This window comes from Dromaius novaehollandiae, chromosome 2 (genome assembly GCF_036370855.1).
Source record: "Dromaius novaehollandiae isolate bDroNov1 chromosome 2, bDroNov1.hap1, whole genome shotgun sequence".
NCBI classification, from domain to species: domain Eukaryota; kingdom Metazoa; phylum Chordata; class Aves; order Casuariiformes; family Dromaiidae; genus Dromaius; species Dromaius novaehollandiae.
In genome coordinates, this window is record NC_088099.1 from 68753967 (window position 1) to 68772383 (window position 18417).

An 18417-nucleotide genomic window follows, 5' to 3' on the forward strand; every position below is an offset into this window, starting at 1 on the left:
AAGCATTACAGCTATAGAAATAAAAGATCATGTCTGCTTACCTGCAATGAAATATAGCCCAGAGTCTTTTGGATAAGGCTTATGGTTATAATTCCATAATGCAGGCACTCTTTCCCTTACTAAGTAAATAATCAAAACTTCTGAAGCATCAAAATGTGTAAGAAAATAGTATGAAACCTATAAAGCTTTCCTTTGAAGCTAACTGACTTCATTTAATAGTCATGGAAAGTCTGCCATATGCCTTTTTATTTAACAGCAAGTTATATTACTTAAGTTACCTAGCTTTCATCACTAAAAAAAAACCAAAAAACAAAAGAAGTAGTTACTCTACCAAAGCCACTAAGTATAACATCAAAACAGAAAAGTCAATCAATTTACACTATAAAAATTTGTATTACAGCTGATTTTATGGAGATATTGATGAAAACACACCACATAAGAAAACATACTTATGTGATCCCTTTAAGCTGATATTCCTTAATTTTTATACTTAGCAGTAACAGACCCAAAGGTCTCACAACTCAGTCCTGACATGAAAAAGTGATTTACAGATCTCTAAACAAAACACTATGCTTCTCATCCCCAAATACTGAAAAGTATTAATATAAAGGAAATTGAAATGAAGCTACTAGCAAGAGAATCATATTCAGATCATTTCTTCCCTCAGTTATTTTTTTAACGAGAGTTCAGTAACAGTAATTGTCACATGGGGATCAACAATTACAGATGGTGTTAAAAATCTACATACACATTAAAATAACTTTTTGTGGAAAGGCAATATGTGTAACTGAATGCCTAATTATTAAGGTCAAGTATGCTTTTAATAAAGCTTTTTTTTTTTTTTTTTTTCTTCCTTTTTTTTAATTACACAAGAGTATTCTCAAACCAGCTGCATTACTTATTGCCACACATCACCACCACAACAGCCCTCCCATCCACCCAGTATTCACATCCTGCTTCTATCTGGGGATATGGAAAGTGTCACACATAGCCCAAAAGGTCAACTTTTAATATCCACAGTGCATTTATCAAAGTTCAACAAAAGCCTATCATTTGTAAGCCCCTTCTGTAATAGTTCATGTTCTTGCTGTTGAGTGCCCATTTAACCATTTGCTGAGATTTGTTTTACTTACTTTTGGCACCACCATGTGGTAAATGTGTTAATTATTCTCTTCAAGAAATAAGAATACTCTAATAATCTAATTACAGTTGTCTAACAAACATATAGAAAAGAAGAAAACAGTGCGAGTGCCAGCATTTAACTTGCAGCTTGAAGCTTTGCATGATGGAGTGTGATTGACAGTAAATACATAAACTGCTGCTCATCAAAACAGGGCAAGTTTTCATTTTACAAGAAGCAAACAATATACATGAAGTGACATTCCAACCTTCTGTTATTTAAATAATCTGCTCTGAAATAACTCAGTGTACCATCATTGCAAAGGTGATATCAAGAAGTTTTATGCCCAGTCATACAGCTGTAGTTACGTTAGGTTAAAATAGATGAGAGAAAACTAAAGGAGAGATGGTATTAGAAAGACATGAACAAAAGAAGAGAAAGACTGTGTAGTAAGAAAATCTAAACATCTGCCAAAAGCAGCAAGTGAACTGAAGACAAAACAGAATTAAAAAAAAAGAAAAGAAAAGAAAAAGAAGCACGTAAAAGCTGAAAAAGTTGTTCACTTTTGCCCCTTTTCACTGTATGGAATTATTTTCCATTCTCTACATTAAGCAATTTTTAAAGAGGATCTCCTCCTACTTAAGTGGAAATGAATTCAAGGAGAAGTGTTAATAGTAGTAAGGTATTTTTATGATAATCTAAATCCTACCTACTTCATGTAATAGTCTTGTCTACCATCATAAGGAACTCCAAAAAAAACCTTAAATTGAAAGGGGTTGATTTCTCTCTCTCTTTTTCTAAGTTCTAGAAGCATTTTCCTTAAGATCTCTAGTGTCCTTAGATTTATTAGTCGTCTTAGACTTGAATAGTTGCAAGGAAACCTTTGCTTTATACGGCTATTGCCCACTACTAAATTATTTTTAATACTTCCTCATTTTTAACAATCCAGGTTATCCTCATTTGCTTTGATACTTAGTATGATCCACTGCTCTAAATTTGAGTCCTTTCATAATCACACTGCCCCTTCATAAGGGTTTTGCAGTGATTTGGTTATATCAATCAGTTTTACAGCAAGAACAAGCACTTAACAGCCCAGTCTCACAACTAAGGTAACAGGTTACAAATATTTCCAAATTAATCTCTCTTTTGGCTTGAACTGCTTGTTCAGGCACTTCTAAGCAGCAGCAGCAGCAGACAATCCACAGAAGCCTTTGGAAAGTCACTTCTGTATTACATATGGGCTTTACAGTCTAGTTGTGTCTGGCTCAAGCTCAGAACTATTGCTTGTTGTCTGCCAAACTGCAGAAATATCTACTACACCCATTTTGCCTCCCCCCTATGTAGGTATTTTTAAACAGTCATTCCTTGAACAAATTTAACTATTTAAACTCTGCTTCTGGTAATTCTAAAACCTATTTTCTAATTTCTTGATCATTTTTATGGCTTTCTTACGAGCTCTGTCTAACCTATCACCATCATCATCTCCCATGATGTCCAGTCACCAAAATTGGGCAGAGTACTGCAGTAGTAACTGCACTGGTAGGAAACAAAGGGATTATAACCTTCTTTCTCCTCTTATCCTATATTCAGCTATTTGTGTGTCTAATGATCAAACTACTTTTTAGCCTCTACTACAGTGCCACAGCCAAATATGCAGCTGTTTCTTTCACCATGTTTTTCAGCGTTCATAATGTTAAGAGTCTCTCAAACCTATAAGCATGGGCCTACATTCTTGATTTCCAAATGCACAACTGGACAGTTATAATAGCTTGGTAAAAGGGATAATAGTTATATTTAAGTGTTCGATAAATAAAAAAAAGCTGAAAATTAGTCTTTTAAGTGAAGTTTAAATGAAGTCTAATAAGACCAGGGAACTCATTCTCTGTTTACAGCAAGGAAAAAATAAAATAAATAAAAAAGGAAGGCTTCAGATTCATTAGCAGCTCATGCATACTTCCACAGCTCCTATCTTCCCTTCTCTTTCTCTTCCCCTCCTGCAAACAGCTACTGAAGTGGCATGCAGTTTTAAAATAACCTCCTCAGATTACCATCAGAAATGTCACTATTGCTTTACAGATAAGAGAACAGATGCATGTAGATATGCAGCAACAAAGCCAATTAACCTCAGAGCTAGAATTAGAATCTAATTTATCTTGTGATTGTCCACAGAACTTGCAAACCATCAATTTTAATGGAAATTAAAACACGGGCCTGGGCCCACAGGACACTGCACTTGAATCTTCCCTTTTGAAGCTGTAATTGGTCAAGAACACTATAATCATGCAGAAACACTTCACCAGTGACAGTAATTTAGTTAACTCCGCACATTTTAAAACAAGAAATCTTGAGAAAGTTAAAAGAACTCATACAAGCCTACAATAAAAGATTTTATTTATACTCCATTTAACACAGTCTAAGGCTATCCAAAGTCATCATTTAATGCATGGTCATAGCAATTGTATTACCTGCAAAAGGCACTGGCAACAGCTGCACGATCCAGAAGTTTAGCCATATCTGCACAACAGCAATGGCCCACACAAGTGTAACAAAGTAAATATCGCTCGTTTTCTTTTTTCTAAGAAAAGCTCCAATCTCAGGCCTTTGCCTGCTCCCTGAAGACGACGAAGAGGAGGAGAAAGATGATGAAGCATGTGCAGGCTGATCGCCTTCTGCTGCTTCTAAAATAAACAAAGATAAATGGCAGTGGAACAAGTGGAAATTATTACATCAATGTCTTGTACAGAACAGAATATGCTCCTTAGTGGCAATTTAACCTACTTTCTTGGTAATTTCTCTAAAAGACAGGGATAGCCTTGGCACTGATTTGGATTTTGAAAAAGCTAGAACAGGCCTGTGCAAGCTCTCCCACATCATGCAGCACCATGCCGGGCAGTGCTAATGGGGAGAGGAGGAGGAAGAGGAAAGAAGAAGAGATGCTACAGCCTCTTAAAAGTCTCCTCCCACTGCCAGGAAATTAGAGAACCTAAATATACTTTATCAAACAATCACAAAACTCAGAAAACCACAGAGTAGATTTCATTTTCAACAGAAGAACAGAAATCTGAAGTGTTAAAATAAATCTTTGATTTCTCTTCACTTTAAGGGCTCTTAAATGTCCTCAAAGCTCATTTAAGCAAAAAACTAAAACACAGTTTGAAGAGGACACTCCCATCTTACAAATTTCTTATTATACTTTTTCTTTTCCTGAACACTCGCACTACAAACACAGCATTCATGCTGCAGTCTTAAATTACTTGCTTGTCTAACCTGATTCAGTAACAACAGCAAGCGTAAGTTAGTGGCTGACAAATGCTGTTGTTCTCTCATTCATAACTTAGAAAAGATGAAGTTCAGTTAAAAAGTGTGAACTTCTGGGTTAAAAAATAAAGGCATTACAGGCTCAGCAAATGGTGGTTTCCAGCAAAAAAATACTATATATATTATATATTATAAAATTCTTGTCTAGAGAACTCAGGTAACTTTGTTTTGTTTTTAAACTTTTTAGTTTGGAAATCTGCCTAGTATCAGACTAGTATGGATGATACCAGACCCATCTTCAGTCACTGCAGGTAGCATCTCTATCCTTGAAATCCAGCATTAACTTTTACTGAGGATAGGCTCTGTGCTGGTGAGTAAATGCAGAGACTTCCCACATACCATTACTTGAAGAACATTTATGACCATGGTGGAAGAACAGCCACGCAAGATAACCTGAAAAGCTCTTTCGTGCTGAAGAATAAAAGGCAGTTTGCCATGTTGTCACATACTGCAGTACACAAAGGAAGAACAATTCTTTCACTGGACTTCTGTCACATTAACACCAACCACTTACCTCCCATAAAGAAAAACTGCTGTAAGGACTGTGTTACAATATACTACCATGCATACCAGTCAAGCAATGCATGTTTCATACATGCAGCTTTGGCTGCAGTGTGTCACTACAGCCACTAAAGTCTACAGCACAAGAGCCCAGAGTGTACAGTAAGACAGATTTGTTGTACGTGTACAGCAGTAACAAATTCTGCAGCCTCACACACTGGATGAATAATCTTTTTTTGCTGTAGTAATCCACGCTGGTGTTGTAATACAAGTAAGCAAAACTTTTTAGCGCTTACAAGCACTTCTAACCACACTAATACAGTAACACAGATCTTTTACTGATTCACCCAATTATAGACACTGGAACAATGAAGGGAAAAGTCAGCTGGCTGCTGGTAACATTTGGTGGAACTTCATAATATCCCCAAAGGAATTACAGGAGGCAACCTGAAAGAAGGAACTCAGCAAGCAGCTAAACACGGAAGAAGTTTCAGGTGGAGTGCTGCTTGACAAATCAGTTCCTATCTCAAAGCAGAGAAGGATGATCCTATCATACATAACTGTACTTCAGGAAAAAAAGACAAGTTAATTTTTCATGAGGGAAGATAATGTTACCAGTAGACAGAAGCTTTCCTCTGTCATAAGAAACAACATTTCTATGATTCCCCTATACCCTTCAGTCTACCTTCAATTAGACAGAGGAGTACACCGAGGAAGAGCCAAATGCATCCAGCTTAAGATTTGCTAAAGAAAGCCAAGATCACGAGCAGCATGCTGGTAACTGAAAATTCTCCCCCTACCCATTCAACTTACTCAGCTCCTTTCTTTATACTTTCTTTCCCAAACGTAGATAATAAATGTAAGGCAAGAAGCAGAAGCTAATGTTTACCAGAGGAAAGAAAATGCTAAAAGCTAAAATAGAAAAATGAAAGCATTTGGCATAATAAAGCCTATTCCACATGATGCATGTTATCTGACCCTTTTTGCCCAAAAAGCCTTGACAAAGTCATTACGAAAGAAAAGAACATTCCTTCCTTTTGGAGTGAAAAATCTGATCAATATATTTCTGCAATAAAGAAAAATTAAATAGCAGTAATATTCTTAAGAATAGCACCAATTAAATCCAACTCCTTTTCTTACAGTTCCTCTATTGATATAAGCAGACTGTTCACAGAAGACAAAACACAAATGGGAAAGAGCTAAGAAAAAAGTAAAAACAAACAAAAAACCAAGACTTAGTGTTAGAGGATCTCAAGAGGAAAAAAAGCTTTTTCAGAACGCATTTCCACAGCAGTTTAAGCCAAACTAAATTGGCATTGCCATGACCCAGCATTCTCCCCATGCCAAAGAGAGACTCATTAGCATCAGCACCTGACACTAAGATGACCAGACAGCAGTCAGTCAAAAAACTCAGGAATTAAATTAAAAAGAAAAAAAAACCCACCCACCCCCACCCCACATCACATTTTGTTGACAAGATCAGCTCTGTATACCATTGCATCAGTGCCTTATCAACATGAGTGGGGAAGACTGACTACCAGGAATCTTGATTTAGACTAACTTCAAGTTCTGTAAGACACCTGTGTGCTTCATGGTATCGTCTCAGATGGAGCCTGAAAAATCACCTTCTGTCTTCCAACAAATTAGATGGTAAGACAGTCTTTCCCAAATAGGTAACCTAGTACCTGATAAAGAATCTGGGGATAGCTTTAAGATGCTGCCCATAACATATTAAAATCAGAATCTACAGTAGCAACTTGAATATAATAAAAGAGCAAAGAATTGCCAATTTTCCCAGCTGTATTAAGACATGTTCTTTTCTTTACATGATCTGTTCTCTATCAAGTCAATTTCTTGCTGGCACAGAGGTCTGAATATTCTTTTCTCTTTCCTTAAGTAAAAGGTAAAGGAACAGTAGCATGAAGAGGAAGGCAAACACAATTTGTATACCTATAGACCAGGGTATCGAAACAAACCAAGTTACATGAAAGGATGATTTTATTTTTGTGATTAATATTATTGAAAAAGTCCTTCAAAACACCAGAATGAGGGCACCCCTTTCTGAATAACTATCTTCTCATAATTCTAAGAGAAAAAGGATTTTTTTTTTCCTTTTAAGAAAATGAGTCTATTTCTTTACCTAGAATAAAGAAATTTGGGCGGGGGGGGGGGAAATGAAGTACAACTATACTTATGGATTTCAATATCTATCATACTCAACGCCAGCAAGACAACTGAATCTTAACTATGAAGCAGCTAACAAAATACTGCAGTAGTATCTGCTTCTTAAGATCAAAATTTATCACTTGCTGTGTATTCTGGAAATTCTTGGGACACCAGAAAGAATCACAAGTTAGATAATCTTCACTGGAATCATTAAAGAAAGAAACGTACACACACTGAAAACCAATATTCAAATAGAAAATAAACAAAATGTAATTCTTTGGAAAAAAATATATAATCAATATGACTTTTTTCCTCCCCTCCCATTTTCCTAAGGGAGGAATTTAAGCACAAGGAGAACAATAGACAAGTGAAGCATTGTTCCATATTTGATTTAAAACAGTATAAGCATTTTCCTTGCTATTGACAATTAACCAATCTTGACAGCTACTGACATATATGCAGAGTAGATATAAGGAAGACCTCACCCTGAAGTCTATCTACCTGACTAAAGGTGTAAAAACTTCCAAAAATCTTAAACTTCTCATAAAATAGAGATGTCATATTATGCATTCCAAAGCAGGATAAAAAAAATCCAAAAAACCTCACCCAAATCACTACAGGAGAAAAACATAAGAGCTGCCATTTCTTAATTCTGCAAGTAAACATTCTTACAATGCCAGAATAATGTTTCATCACTATTCACACAAAACCCAAACCATAGATGACCATGAGGACACTTAACACTTAGCATGCAATAAAATGTTGCTTCCCAATAGATTACTAAGACTTTATTTGGACTACTGTTAAAAGTAGGCAGGAAGCTCTGTATTTGCTCTTTTCCTGCTGTGAAGAAAAAAAACTCTAGCAACATTCACTACAGAAGACACCCCTGTAGAACTGCTGTAGTGTTTTCTTGTGGCCAGAGTTACAACTTGAAAATAGAAATTGTGTTAAGGAGGAAAAAACAGAACTTGTGACTTAGTTAAGAAAAAGAGACCCACAGACCAGAGCTTATGTAGTACATCTGTGGGAGACTCACTTGATCAGACATCCAAAATCCAGCTAAATAACCTCTCTCATTTCAAAAGTAACAGACTATAGATAACAGAAGAAAAACTTGAGAATGGGACATCGTGGTGAAAGTTCAGGATATACTTGTCTTTAGCAAGTCAGACTGATGAGGCCATCTTCATTTTACAACACTGAGAATAAATTGTCTAAAGCTGCCCTTTTCATATTTTAAAGACATATGTTTTTGAATACAGTTTATATTGAGGCATTTAAAATTAGGAAATGTATTTGAGGAACTTTGTGTATCCCTCTGTTTCATAGGAAAATTGCTGAAGGGATTGTTCTATGTCAACTGTTTTACCTGAAGGCTGAATAACTTTAGATTCACGCAAGCTAGCCTTTAGACATATGTTATTTACGCTACACACTCAAAGCAGTCTCTCTTGCACAATCCCTACAGAGCGCAATTTACACACTACAGAATTTTAAGAACATACTGCCTTGCAGTAGACTACTTTTAGATGCAGTCAAGTTCAAGTTTTGGACACACATCCTGTCAAGTTGCATGACCCATTTTGTCCGTCTACTTGAAGAAAGTGGGTGAAAACAGATCCAGAAATCTCCACAGTATTTAGTTTTGCTAGTATCCCATTACATCAAAGGCCTATCTGGACAACAGATGGCAAGGTTCAATAGCAGAGATGGACTCCCATACATTTTCCTTGCAGCCCTTTCAACCCATTGCTTAAAGTTTTCTCATTTTGTTACACTCTCAATGACACTCACTACAGGAAAGAATATGAACATGCCACGGCTAAGCAGAGAAAGAAGTTTTCTGTCACTGTGACATCCACAAAGCTTATACCAGTCCATCTGTACCTCATCAAGCAACCCACTTATATCTTGTTAGTGCCAATGAATCAAGGGAAGTGCAGGGAAAATAAATACAGTAAAGAGGGGGGAAAAAATGACCTCATTACCAAAAAACAAACGAACAAAAAAAACCCCCAAAACCACACAAGAAAACACACCCACAAAGTTCTAGTCAGGCCTTCTGTATGAAAGACAGCTTCCATACTACTGTCCTCTTACCATTTTTAAAAGCAGATATGCCAGGTACATGGGTAAGTATAATGCATTATTTTGGAAAAGGATGAAGAGGAGAGGAACTATTTTGAAATATGTTCTTAATTCCCTCTTACTCATGCCTTTAGAACAAATTCAAATATTTTCTTACAGAGTATTCAGTCACCTGAGGGTTGTGAGGAGCGTTTGTTATTTGACTCATCTTCTGTAATTGATATTGCCATGGCAATTGTTGAAGCAGCAATTGAAATCACCTGACCGGGAAGTTCTGCCCCTGTAAAATATACATGGGTATATAAACAAAGAACAGCTCAAGTCTTAAAATACTGTATTTGTTGCTTGATATCCACTGAAGTTGTCAAGCAATATAAAATATATAGATAGATATTATTAGTTTTTAAATACGCATCCTATGTAGTCAATATGATCGAACAGCCAGGAGTGCTACTAATTTTAGTACCACAATACAACTGGAGTCAGGATAAAAACAGTTAGTGACTCAGCGCTTTCCTTGCTAGTGACCTGTCACTGACAAAGTTGTTTCTGTTAGTCACAGTCTGATTAATCTAAGATCTCTATACCAGGTTATCAGTTTTACTAACCAAGACGGTGACAACTTTCAAAAAAACCAAAGCAGCAAGACAGGAAAAAAGTTTCCCAAAATAACAATAAAACTAGTAGCAGAAAGGAACCCGTGGGCAGTTGTTTTCATACAAAATCATTTCACAATAGGAGAAAGCTAAGTTCAAACACAAACCATAACGTTAAGAAACAAATAACTGGATATAAGAAACTTACTGGGTGGATGAAGTAGTCTAAGTTTCTCTCTCAAAATTGTAGCACTATTTAATCCATACTGCTCATTTCTTTCAAAATTAGACCCTAATTCCAAATTGCTGGACTTTCTTCATGCCTGAAACTACAGATAATGTTCTCTAGACTTAAATATATTCTAAACTTTGTAGTTAAGAGAGTCACTACGTTGCTATGGAAATCACTTTATTGCAAAGACTTTTCTATAAAGAAGCAAAGATTTATCTCAGCATGCAAAATCTGCTTTGGAACAAACATGCTAAAACTTCTTACAGCAAATTTTTGCAATCTATATGATATTAAATTTACAGTAATAGAATTTGGATGCTTTCTCCTTACTTTACAGAATTTTTGGCTCCTATAAGAAAAGATAGTGACTCATTTCTTACCAGAAGACTTCTTTCCACTCTGCTGTTCATGCAACATGCCTACAGTCATCAGAACAACTATAACCAGAAACACAGGAATTCTCCAGGAACCAGCCACAGAAGCTGAAAAAATATATGTTTTTTTAAATAAAAATTATGCCATTAATAAACTTTGCATCTAGCAAAACTAACAAAGGCACCACATCAACCAAGAACCATATAGGTAAAAATTAACAAGTGTTAAAACAAGCAAAGTTTCTACATTCACAGAAAGGAGGAAGCAGAAAAACAGGTGAACAGGTTCCTCAGTGAGTAAACTACATAATTTAAAGTCACTGAAGAAGTAACAATGCTGGCATACCTTAGAGACAGTTTTTAAAACAACATGCAAAATTATATTAGGCTCTACACAACATAAAAACATTTTAGAAATCAGAAGCATATCAAGCCACCAAAAAAAAAATTAGATTTAAAGTTAGATTTCTACAAAGTTGCATCAAGCAGGGCCTTGTTTATTTTTAGCTTTTCAGCTAGTACTTCCAGTAAATGTAAGATGGAAAATGTGAGCAAAAGCAAAGCCACTACGTGCAGCCTAAAACTTCAGAGAAGTGTCCATATATGTTCAGGAGAACTCTTGCAACCTGCTGCTTAAGCAAAAATAAATCATTAGATATGCTGTGAAACCTTCCACCATATTAGCCTTTTATTATTTTGCATCGCCACGGGAAATCCAATGAACTTCAATTATGATAATATAATCTTTATATTAAATGTTAGATAAACACTAAAAAGTTAGTATAACCTTATATCTGCATTAACAGATTATATAGATTAGTAAACTTATTTGATATTGTTGATATCAGCATATTGACATGCTTGTTGATTGCTGATATAAATTTTTTTTTTTTTTGCTTCTATTACTACTACTAAATGCATTTTACAGTTTCAGCCTAGTCAGTGCCTGGCTCTCAAAAAGTTCAAAATATTCACGAGTGAAAGTCTAAAATCACTCCCATGTGACCTCAGCCCTTCCCCTCCAAACAGGTGGTGAGAGGTTTGTTACTGCAGGAGCCAAATAAAATTAAGCCACAGAAAGTGCAAACTAGGCAACAGAAGTGGAAAGCAGATGATGTTGCTCAGCTCCTTGCTGCCCTTCCCAATCCATACTCCAACACTCACATCTTACCAGCTTTTTACCAACACCACATACTTCTGCATAATGAAAAAATCCCTGCCGACCACATGCAGCCAGAATTACTGAGCAGTAAAAACAGCTTGCACCTCAGCTGAGACTCCATTAAAGTATTTTAGAAAAGGAGAAAGAGCATGGCTTTGCTTGCAAGATGACAGAATCACAGTAGACACATGAGCATTGCTAATTCATGGACATTAAGGTTGTTACTCACCTACATGAAACAGCAGCATAATCCAGACAGGGACCGAGACTGCTTTTAAGTAACGTTCGGTGCTTAGATTCCACTTGAATGAAACCATCAACAGGTAACCAAGTACCAAGGTCCATATCTTTAAGAAAAAGATACATGCAGATAAATACATATACACACAAGTGTGTGTGTACATATACATATATGCATAAACACACATGCATACACACACATGCACACATCCCTGCTATAGCAAACTCAGGTTCTAGATCAGGTTCTAAGTGACTTTTATCAAATACTCAAGTGAAAATTCTTAAGAAAGAAGATAGGCATTTGCTGTGCCAGCAGATCACAGACTGATGTGGTCATCTTGTTTTGCTGCTTATAACTTAACTTCAGGTCTACTCATCAGATAGCTTACAGAGAATTCTAATTAGGAAGCTTTAGATAACAAATTTGAGCTTGACAATGTGAAAAGCCACTACTGAGCAAAAGATGTGAAATGAGAGATATAAAAACCTGTTAAAAATTCAGTGTTACATTTAAAAAAATGTATGTGATGTTTCAGGCCCAAATTCAAGAAATACTCTCTATCCATAACCAGTTTAGGACACCTTCTATTGTACATTCATAAATCCCAATGAATTGTAAACAGAACTTTTATTAACAGCATTTGTTGAATCAGACTTCAGCGTAAAAATCCAAGAATACGCTGAAAGAGAGAAGAGGCAGTTAGGCTGACACGGAGAGAGAACATTCACCTCTATTTTTGCACTATGACTCACACCAAAGACGCAGAACCTCTATGAAAAGCAGTTTGTGTCACTACTGTCACTTACCTAACTGATCTACAGGAAATTGTAACTGTACTGAATTCAACAGATAAGCACTGACTGACCCCTGTTAACTTCAGAGGGACCAGGATTTCACCCCATATCATAATGCTAATACACAGAGGTCAATTAAAAATCCACTGAGAAGTGGGAACAAACCTATTCCCTTTTCATACTAATCTTTTCTATTTAAGCCCATCAATCCAACTTTTTCTCTGTTATCCTTCCCTAGTTACGTATGAACGTATCAGCATAATACTTAAAGTCTTTGACGTTAAACTTAAACTCACAAACTAAATAATTTTGATCTGAAGCACACAGCAGCGCTCCTTTAACAGCGCAGGTACAACTTTACTCACAATGCACGTCATAGCACAACTGCAATTGCAAGAGATAATCCAGCAGCAAGAAAGGTACTACACATTTCCTTATCATCGTCTTTGTATGACACCTATTCCAGCATCGAGTCAATTTTTCTCTTCAGCTTTTCAGTTTAATGATAAATTACAAATAACAAACTCTGTTATAGGTCTGGAGTTCAGTAAGTGAAACTTCCTGATTAAAAATATGCCAAGAGTAGGAGGTTAATAGAGCATAAATCTGGGTTTGAAAACCAAAGTAAACTATGTTCCACTTTTTATCAGTGGAACTAAAACTAAGTCATAGCATTTCAGTGCCTATTATTTCTGCTGCAAGTTACAATAACTCAACAATTCTCCTTTCTAAAAGCTTAGCAAATGACAGGGAGTAAAAGCATTCTTTACTTCTATTGATTAGAGAGAGAAAATAGATTTTAAAATAAATGAGTCATCTTGTTTCAGAAACCAAACCAAAACAACACTCAAGCCCTGCAAACGAGCGACATATTCAATCAACTGGTGCAAAAGGTTTGATTTCAATAATACTGTGGATTAATCAATCCATCACCAGTTAATATTATGGTCAAGCACTTACGAAATCTCAGTAGCACTTCCCTATGTTGCGAGAAATACACTACATGAGAACTAAGCTAGACTACTACTAATTCAGGTAGCCTGCTTCCAGCAATTCACAGCTTAAAACAACTGACAAAGCAAATTACTTAGATTGACATGGACTTGGATTTTATCCCATACTAACTTGGCAATAGCTCTTTATTTTAAAGATGTCCTATATGACGTTTCCCACTATTTTGCTGAATGGCTTCCAAAGCTTTTAGATATGAGTGAGAATAGTCTATTTACTATACAGCAGTAGTTACAACCATTACAACCTATACTACTACACCCTAAATCACATGACCTTCTCAGCAACAGACATTAAGGAAATAAAGAATAAAAGATACTACCTACTTTATTAACATTAAAATACTGTGATAACTGCACTGAATCTAGAATGGAAGCAAATTCCATGTTAAATCAAGATGCCCATGAATCTGATCTATATGAGTACACAGCTAACCAAGTGACCAATTCACACACTTTGGATACTGCAGCACGCACACATACGCTACCACAACTATTTATCAAGCTGAAGTCAGCTGCAGATGCCTAATATTCACCACTAAGACTTTCAAACACCTCTTCCATCTCATTCAAACTTTAGCTGCATGCACTACCCTGCACACATCAGAATTTTAGGTGCCTTACTGGATGGTTTAATTCTTCTTCCTTCCCTTATCTTCATTGTCTGACCAAACAGCAAAGACCTCATTTCTCATAATTGCCTTGCACCTTTGTAGACCCTCCAGCAAACTGAACAAAGTGTTTTTCTTTAGACATAAAAGTAGTAACAAAAAACGCCTTTTTCCCTGAATAAAGAGCTGCAACATGGCAGTGCAACTTCTTTGATTTCAGCATCTACTTTTGGGTTACTGTGATAATGTAGGAGACCAGATCTGGAGATGTCTATGCAAGTCTAACAGGCTTCGGGTCCCCTTAAATTGCCTATTGCCAACTGAGGGCAAAATTATACCACAAATAGCTTCTACTTTTATTTTAAGTTCAAGCGTCGGCTTCAGTGTTTTGAATTTTCCTTTACATTTTAGGGTATCACCTTAACTATTAGTTCTATGTGCTGGAAAGTCTAGGATTTATCAGCATAACTTTTTCTGATATTACTGAAAGCCCGTTTTCTGTTCCACTAAAAGTTGGGAGCATTCTAAAACCTGAGTAACACTTTAAGCTTTGGCATCATATTTCAATGAGAAGGGATTTTTCTCTTGCTACTCCACTCTTGACAACATTTATATTGATTTATATTAAAGAGTTAAACTCTTCCAGTTACACAGTTCATCCACTTCCTTCTTTTCCTAACAGTGAGTTAATCTAAGGAGAGAGCAGGTGTTTAAACTTGAGCTCACTGAATTCAGGATAACTGAAGCATATACCAGAAGCAGGGGTAAATAAGAGCAACACCTTCACTGGCAGCAAAGCTACTAGATCAACTCATCCATCTTGGAAACCTTGCTCCCAAAATTCAGCATCCAACAGTTAGCAAATTTGCTATTTATTACATATAAACCACCTCATGGTGAACACGGTAGTGAAGGCTGACTGGAATAAAAACCAGAGTTACTTCTTTTGATACACGTCCTGCCAGCTATCAAGGATTTACCAGTTCTTAGCAAGTTAAGACCTACCAAACAGCATGATTCAATTCCTCTTCCATTTTCTAGTTGTAGCTCTACCTTCTCCTTCTTCGTCATTTTAAAGTGTTGCTTTTTTTCCAAGCTGCTTGTCCGCTTGGACTCTGGATCCAGTTTAAAAGGCTTCATACTATCCAGTTTGCTTAATGCTCCAACACCACAAAAAAAAATCCTAATTATCTCACCACTTCTCTTTAACACTTTATTTTAAAGTTTCCATTTGAAAATGGAGATTCTCCCCCCTCCCCTTAAAACAGGAAAACCTTTCAAAGGTAACATTCACATAACTGCTCCTGTGTGGCCTTACTCTCTAACAACAGACACACAAATTTTAGTGACTGGGCTTTGTATCATGCGATTCCCTTCCTGTTTTCATCAAGCAGCTTTAGATAACAGAAAAGGATAAGTAAAGGAAAGGCTCTTTTATCTTTCCCAGATCTCCTATTTGCCCTCCTGTCGCAGAAACCTATTTCTTCCACTAATATTGCTATTAAAGAATAAAAACTTTCGCCATACAATGTGGATGAGAACAGGACAACTAGCTATTAACAGTTAATGCACCTCAAAGAATCAGACTACAGATCAGAGGACGTGCACATTTCCAAGCAGGTTGTCTCAAGTACAGAAATATCTAGGCTTCATACAGATCCCTATAAAAAGGGATTTTTACTATTTTAGTATTCCACAGTCCCAGGCAATCACCCCGCACATACAGTGGTCCTCTCATCCACACTCACTCCACACTTGTTTCACAAATTTTTGAAACAGTGCTGTATTGAGCAAAGTTGATTGAAGAGATCTTCTGAGAGCAGATTGTTATTTCCACCTCTTCCTCCTCAGTGCCAACCTAGGCATATCAAACCAGGCTGCCAAAGAATGAACCTACTGCAAAACCTGAGCAGAACAGTGCTTGACTTAAAAACTGAAGCCACACAAGATACTAAGTATGTCCCTAAAAGCCACACTGCATTTGCCATTACTAACATCACAGTGTTTTCTTCATCTGTCTTGCTCATTTGAAAATGGTTTTCTAATCAAGAGAGAAGATGATAAGAAGGTAAGTGAGGAAACATGAAAATGCTAGTTTGACTCAAACTTTCAGAATCCAAACTAATTCCATGTGGCTTTACTGTGCATTCCACAGCACGTGACAGCAAGTATCCCACAGCATGTGGGGTTCAGCAGAATGAGGAATGTGTAATTGCCCTTCATTTAATATGGAAACAGTCCTTACTGAGCAGATGCAAGAATAAAAAACAACCAGCCACACCTCAGATCAAACTAAAAACATCTTTATTTACTGAAGCAGGTAAATGACATCCTGAACTTTTTTCTAACTGAGCACAAAACACAAGAGTACATCTGACTAATTGGCCTATTTGTTGTCAAAGGAATAAAACATCCTACAAGTTTGGTTCCTTTTAGATCCCCCAATTGAGAGATATTTATATTTAGATGTTCCAGGTTAACCTACAACTGCTAAACTAAATAGAATGGAAGCCTGGCATCCAGCTTGGCACTCAGTTCCAAATTATGAACTTGCGGTTATAATCTTAGGGGACAAAACTGACCATCAAAACAAGTACTGTAACAAAGTCGTTAAAAGCATTTTCCATGTGTACTGCAACATTTCCTATGCTGTGAATAGGAATCCATTAGGTAAGTTATCCTGATCTGTACAGATATGGATGTTGAAAATGCTTCTCCTATATAGTCCACTTTTGCCGTCTTAATACAAAAGTTATTTGTGAGAACTTCCATTTACAAAAAAATTGTTCAGAAATTAAACTTTTCAAGATTCACTTGTGTGAAGAGGTTTTTCGGAGAATATTAACCTGCTACAACCTCTCCCTGAAGGCAGGGTATCACTATTATGACAAGCTTCGTGATACTACTTTCACCAGAGGTGGCTCCTTTAACATAAGCAGCTTGATCTTTGTCTTTTACTACATAAAGCACAGTTAAAATTTTGCTGGACAGTTCCATATCGATCATTCCTTTCAGAGGTGGTAGTAAAATAAATATTTTGTTTTCAAATAATATAAGTAAATGCCAATAAATAAGTTACCATGTAGTAAATACCATTAGGCTAAAGGCAAGCATCAGCTTAGTGCCTGAGGCTGCAGTTCATGCATTCAAAACTAAAGCAGCCTACCTGCCTTTTCAAGAAACATACCTAACAGCAGGTTCGCTCTAAACCAAGGGTGGGTGTGAAAGCAAAAAACAAAGGTGGAAAGAAAACACTCAGAACATCCCAGTCTTCCCCTGACCACCCCTCTTCCTGTCTTTAAATAGGCCCCACGAGGTCTCCACAAAGTTGATCTCCACCAGGCTGTGACAACAGAACAAAGACTGTTGTTTTGAAAAGATCTCTTTATAGTCAGTACCTGTGATGTATAAGCCACAGTACCCATATCAAAGACATTACTATAAGCAGCAGAAAGACTATTCAACTTAAAAGGAAGGGTGGGGGGAATCCCTTCTTACATTTATATTCCAATTAAAACTCTCCCTGTGCACTCTTCTCCCTTCCCCTGTTCTCAGAGAATTATCGCTGCTGTATTTGGTAAATAAGGCCTGCATTACTAAGGGTCCATGCCTACTGGGTAAGAAAATCAAGAAGGGAGTTTTGATGCAAGTCAGATGAAAAAGCAGGGGGAAAAAAAAAAGAGAGAGAGAGAGAGAAGGGACTGCATCCCAAGCAAAGGCAGAGATAATAGTGTTTTTTTCTTTGTTTTATGCTGGACAGGTTTTAGAAATCTGCACACCTGCTCTAAGAAGTAGGATGAGGAAAAAGATATCTGAAATGCTGGAAAAAGTAAAGAGAAATTATATGCAACTCAAAATCAGAACTGCATTTTTCTCCTTTATAGTTACTCTAACATTATAGTCAAACTTAAATCCTTTCCTTTGCTAGAACTTTTGCCCCTGTACATGAACTTGACAAAACATAGATGCTTTTTATGCCTCCAAAGACAACAAGTTCAATACTGCTACGGCAGCCAAGCCTTCTTGGATACCTGCAACCCAAAATACATTTGCAGAGAAGAATCTTTGAGATTTTCAGTTTGCAAGGGTTACTTTAGAGACTGCTGGAATCCAGTGCCAGGACAAAGTTTTCCTTGGTGAAGGTCTTTGATAGCTTCCCTGACAAGAAAGTAGACAGTGGACCTCCAAGGCACTTAACACC

The 18417-nt window shown here is 36.7% G+C and overlaps 1 protein-coding gene across 3 annotated transcripts in view; it reads right to left on the reverse strand.

Moving 5' to 3' along the window:
• The window catches only part of TMEM245 (transmembrane protein 245), a 91713-nt gene that overhangs the window by 68164 nt on the left and 5132 nt on the right, over positions 1-18417 (reverse strand). For all 3 annotated transcript variants that reach the window (XM_064506723.1, XM_064506722.1, XM_026099872.2), the window contains exons 2-5: positions 11790-11907; positions 10405-10506; positions 9369-9476; positions 3586-3798 (exon numbers count right to left, since the gene is read on the reverse strand). In XM_064506723.1, the coding sequence (XP_064362793.1) occupies positions 3586-3798; positions 9369-9476; positions 10405-10506; positions 11790-11907 (541 nt within the window). The remainder of the gene's footprint in view (positions 1-3585; positions 3799-9368; positions 9477-10404; positions 10507-11789; positions 11908-18417) is intronic.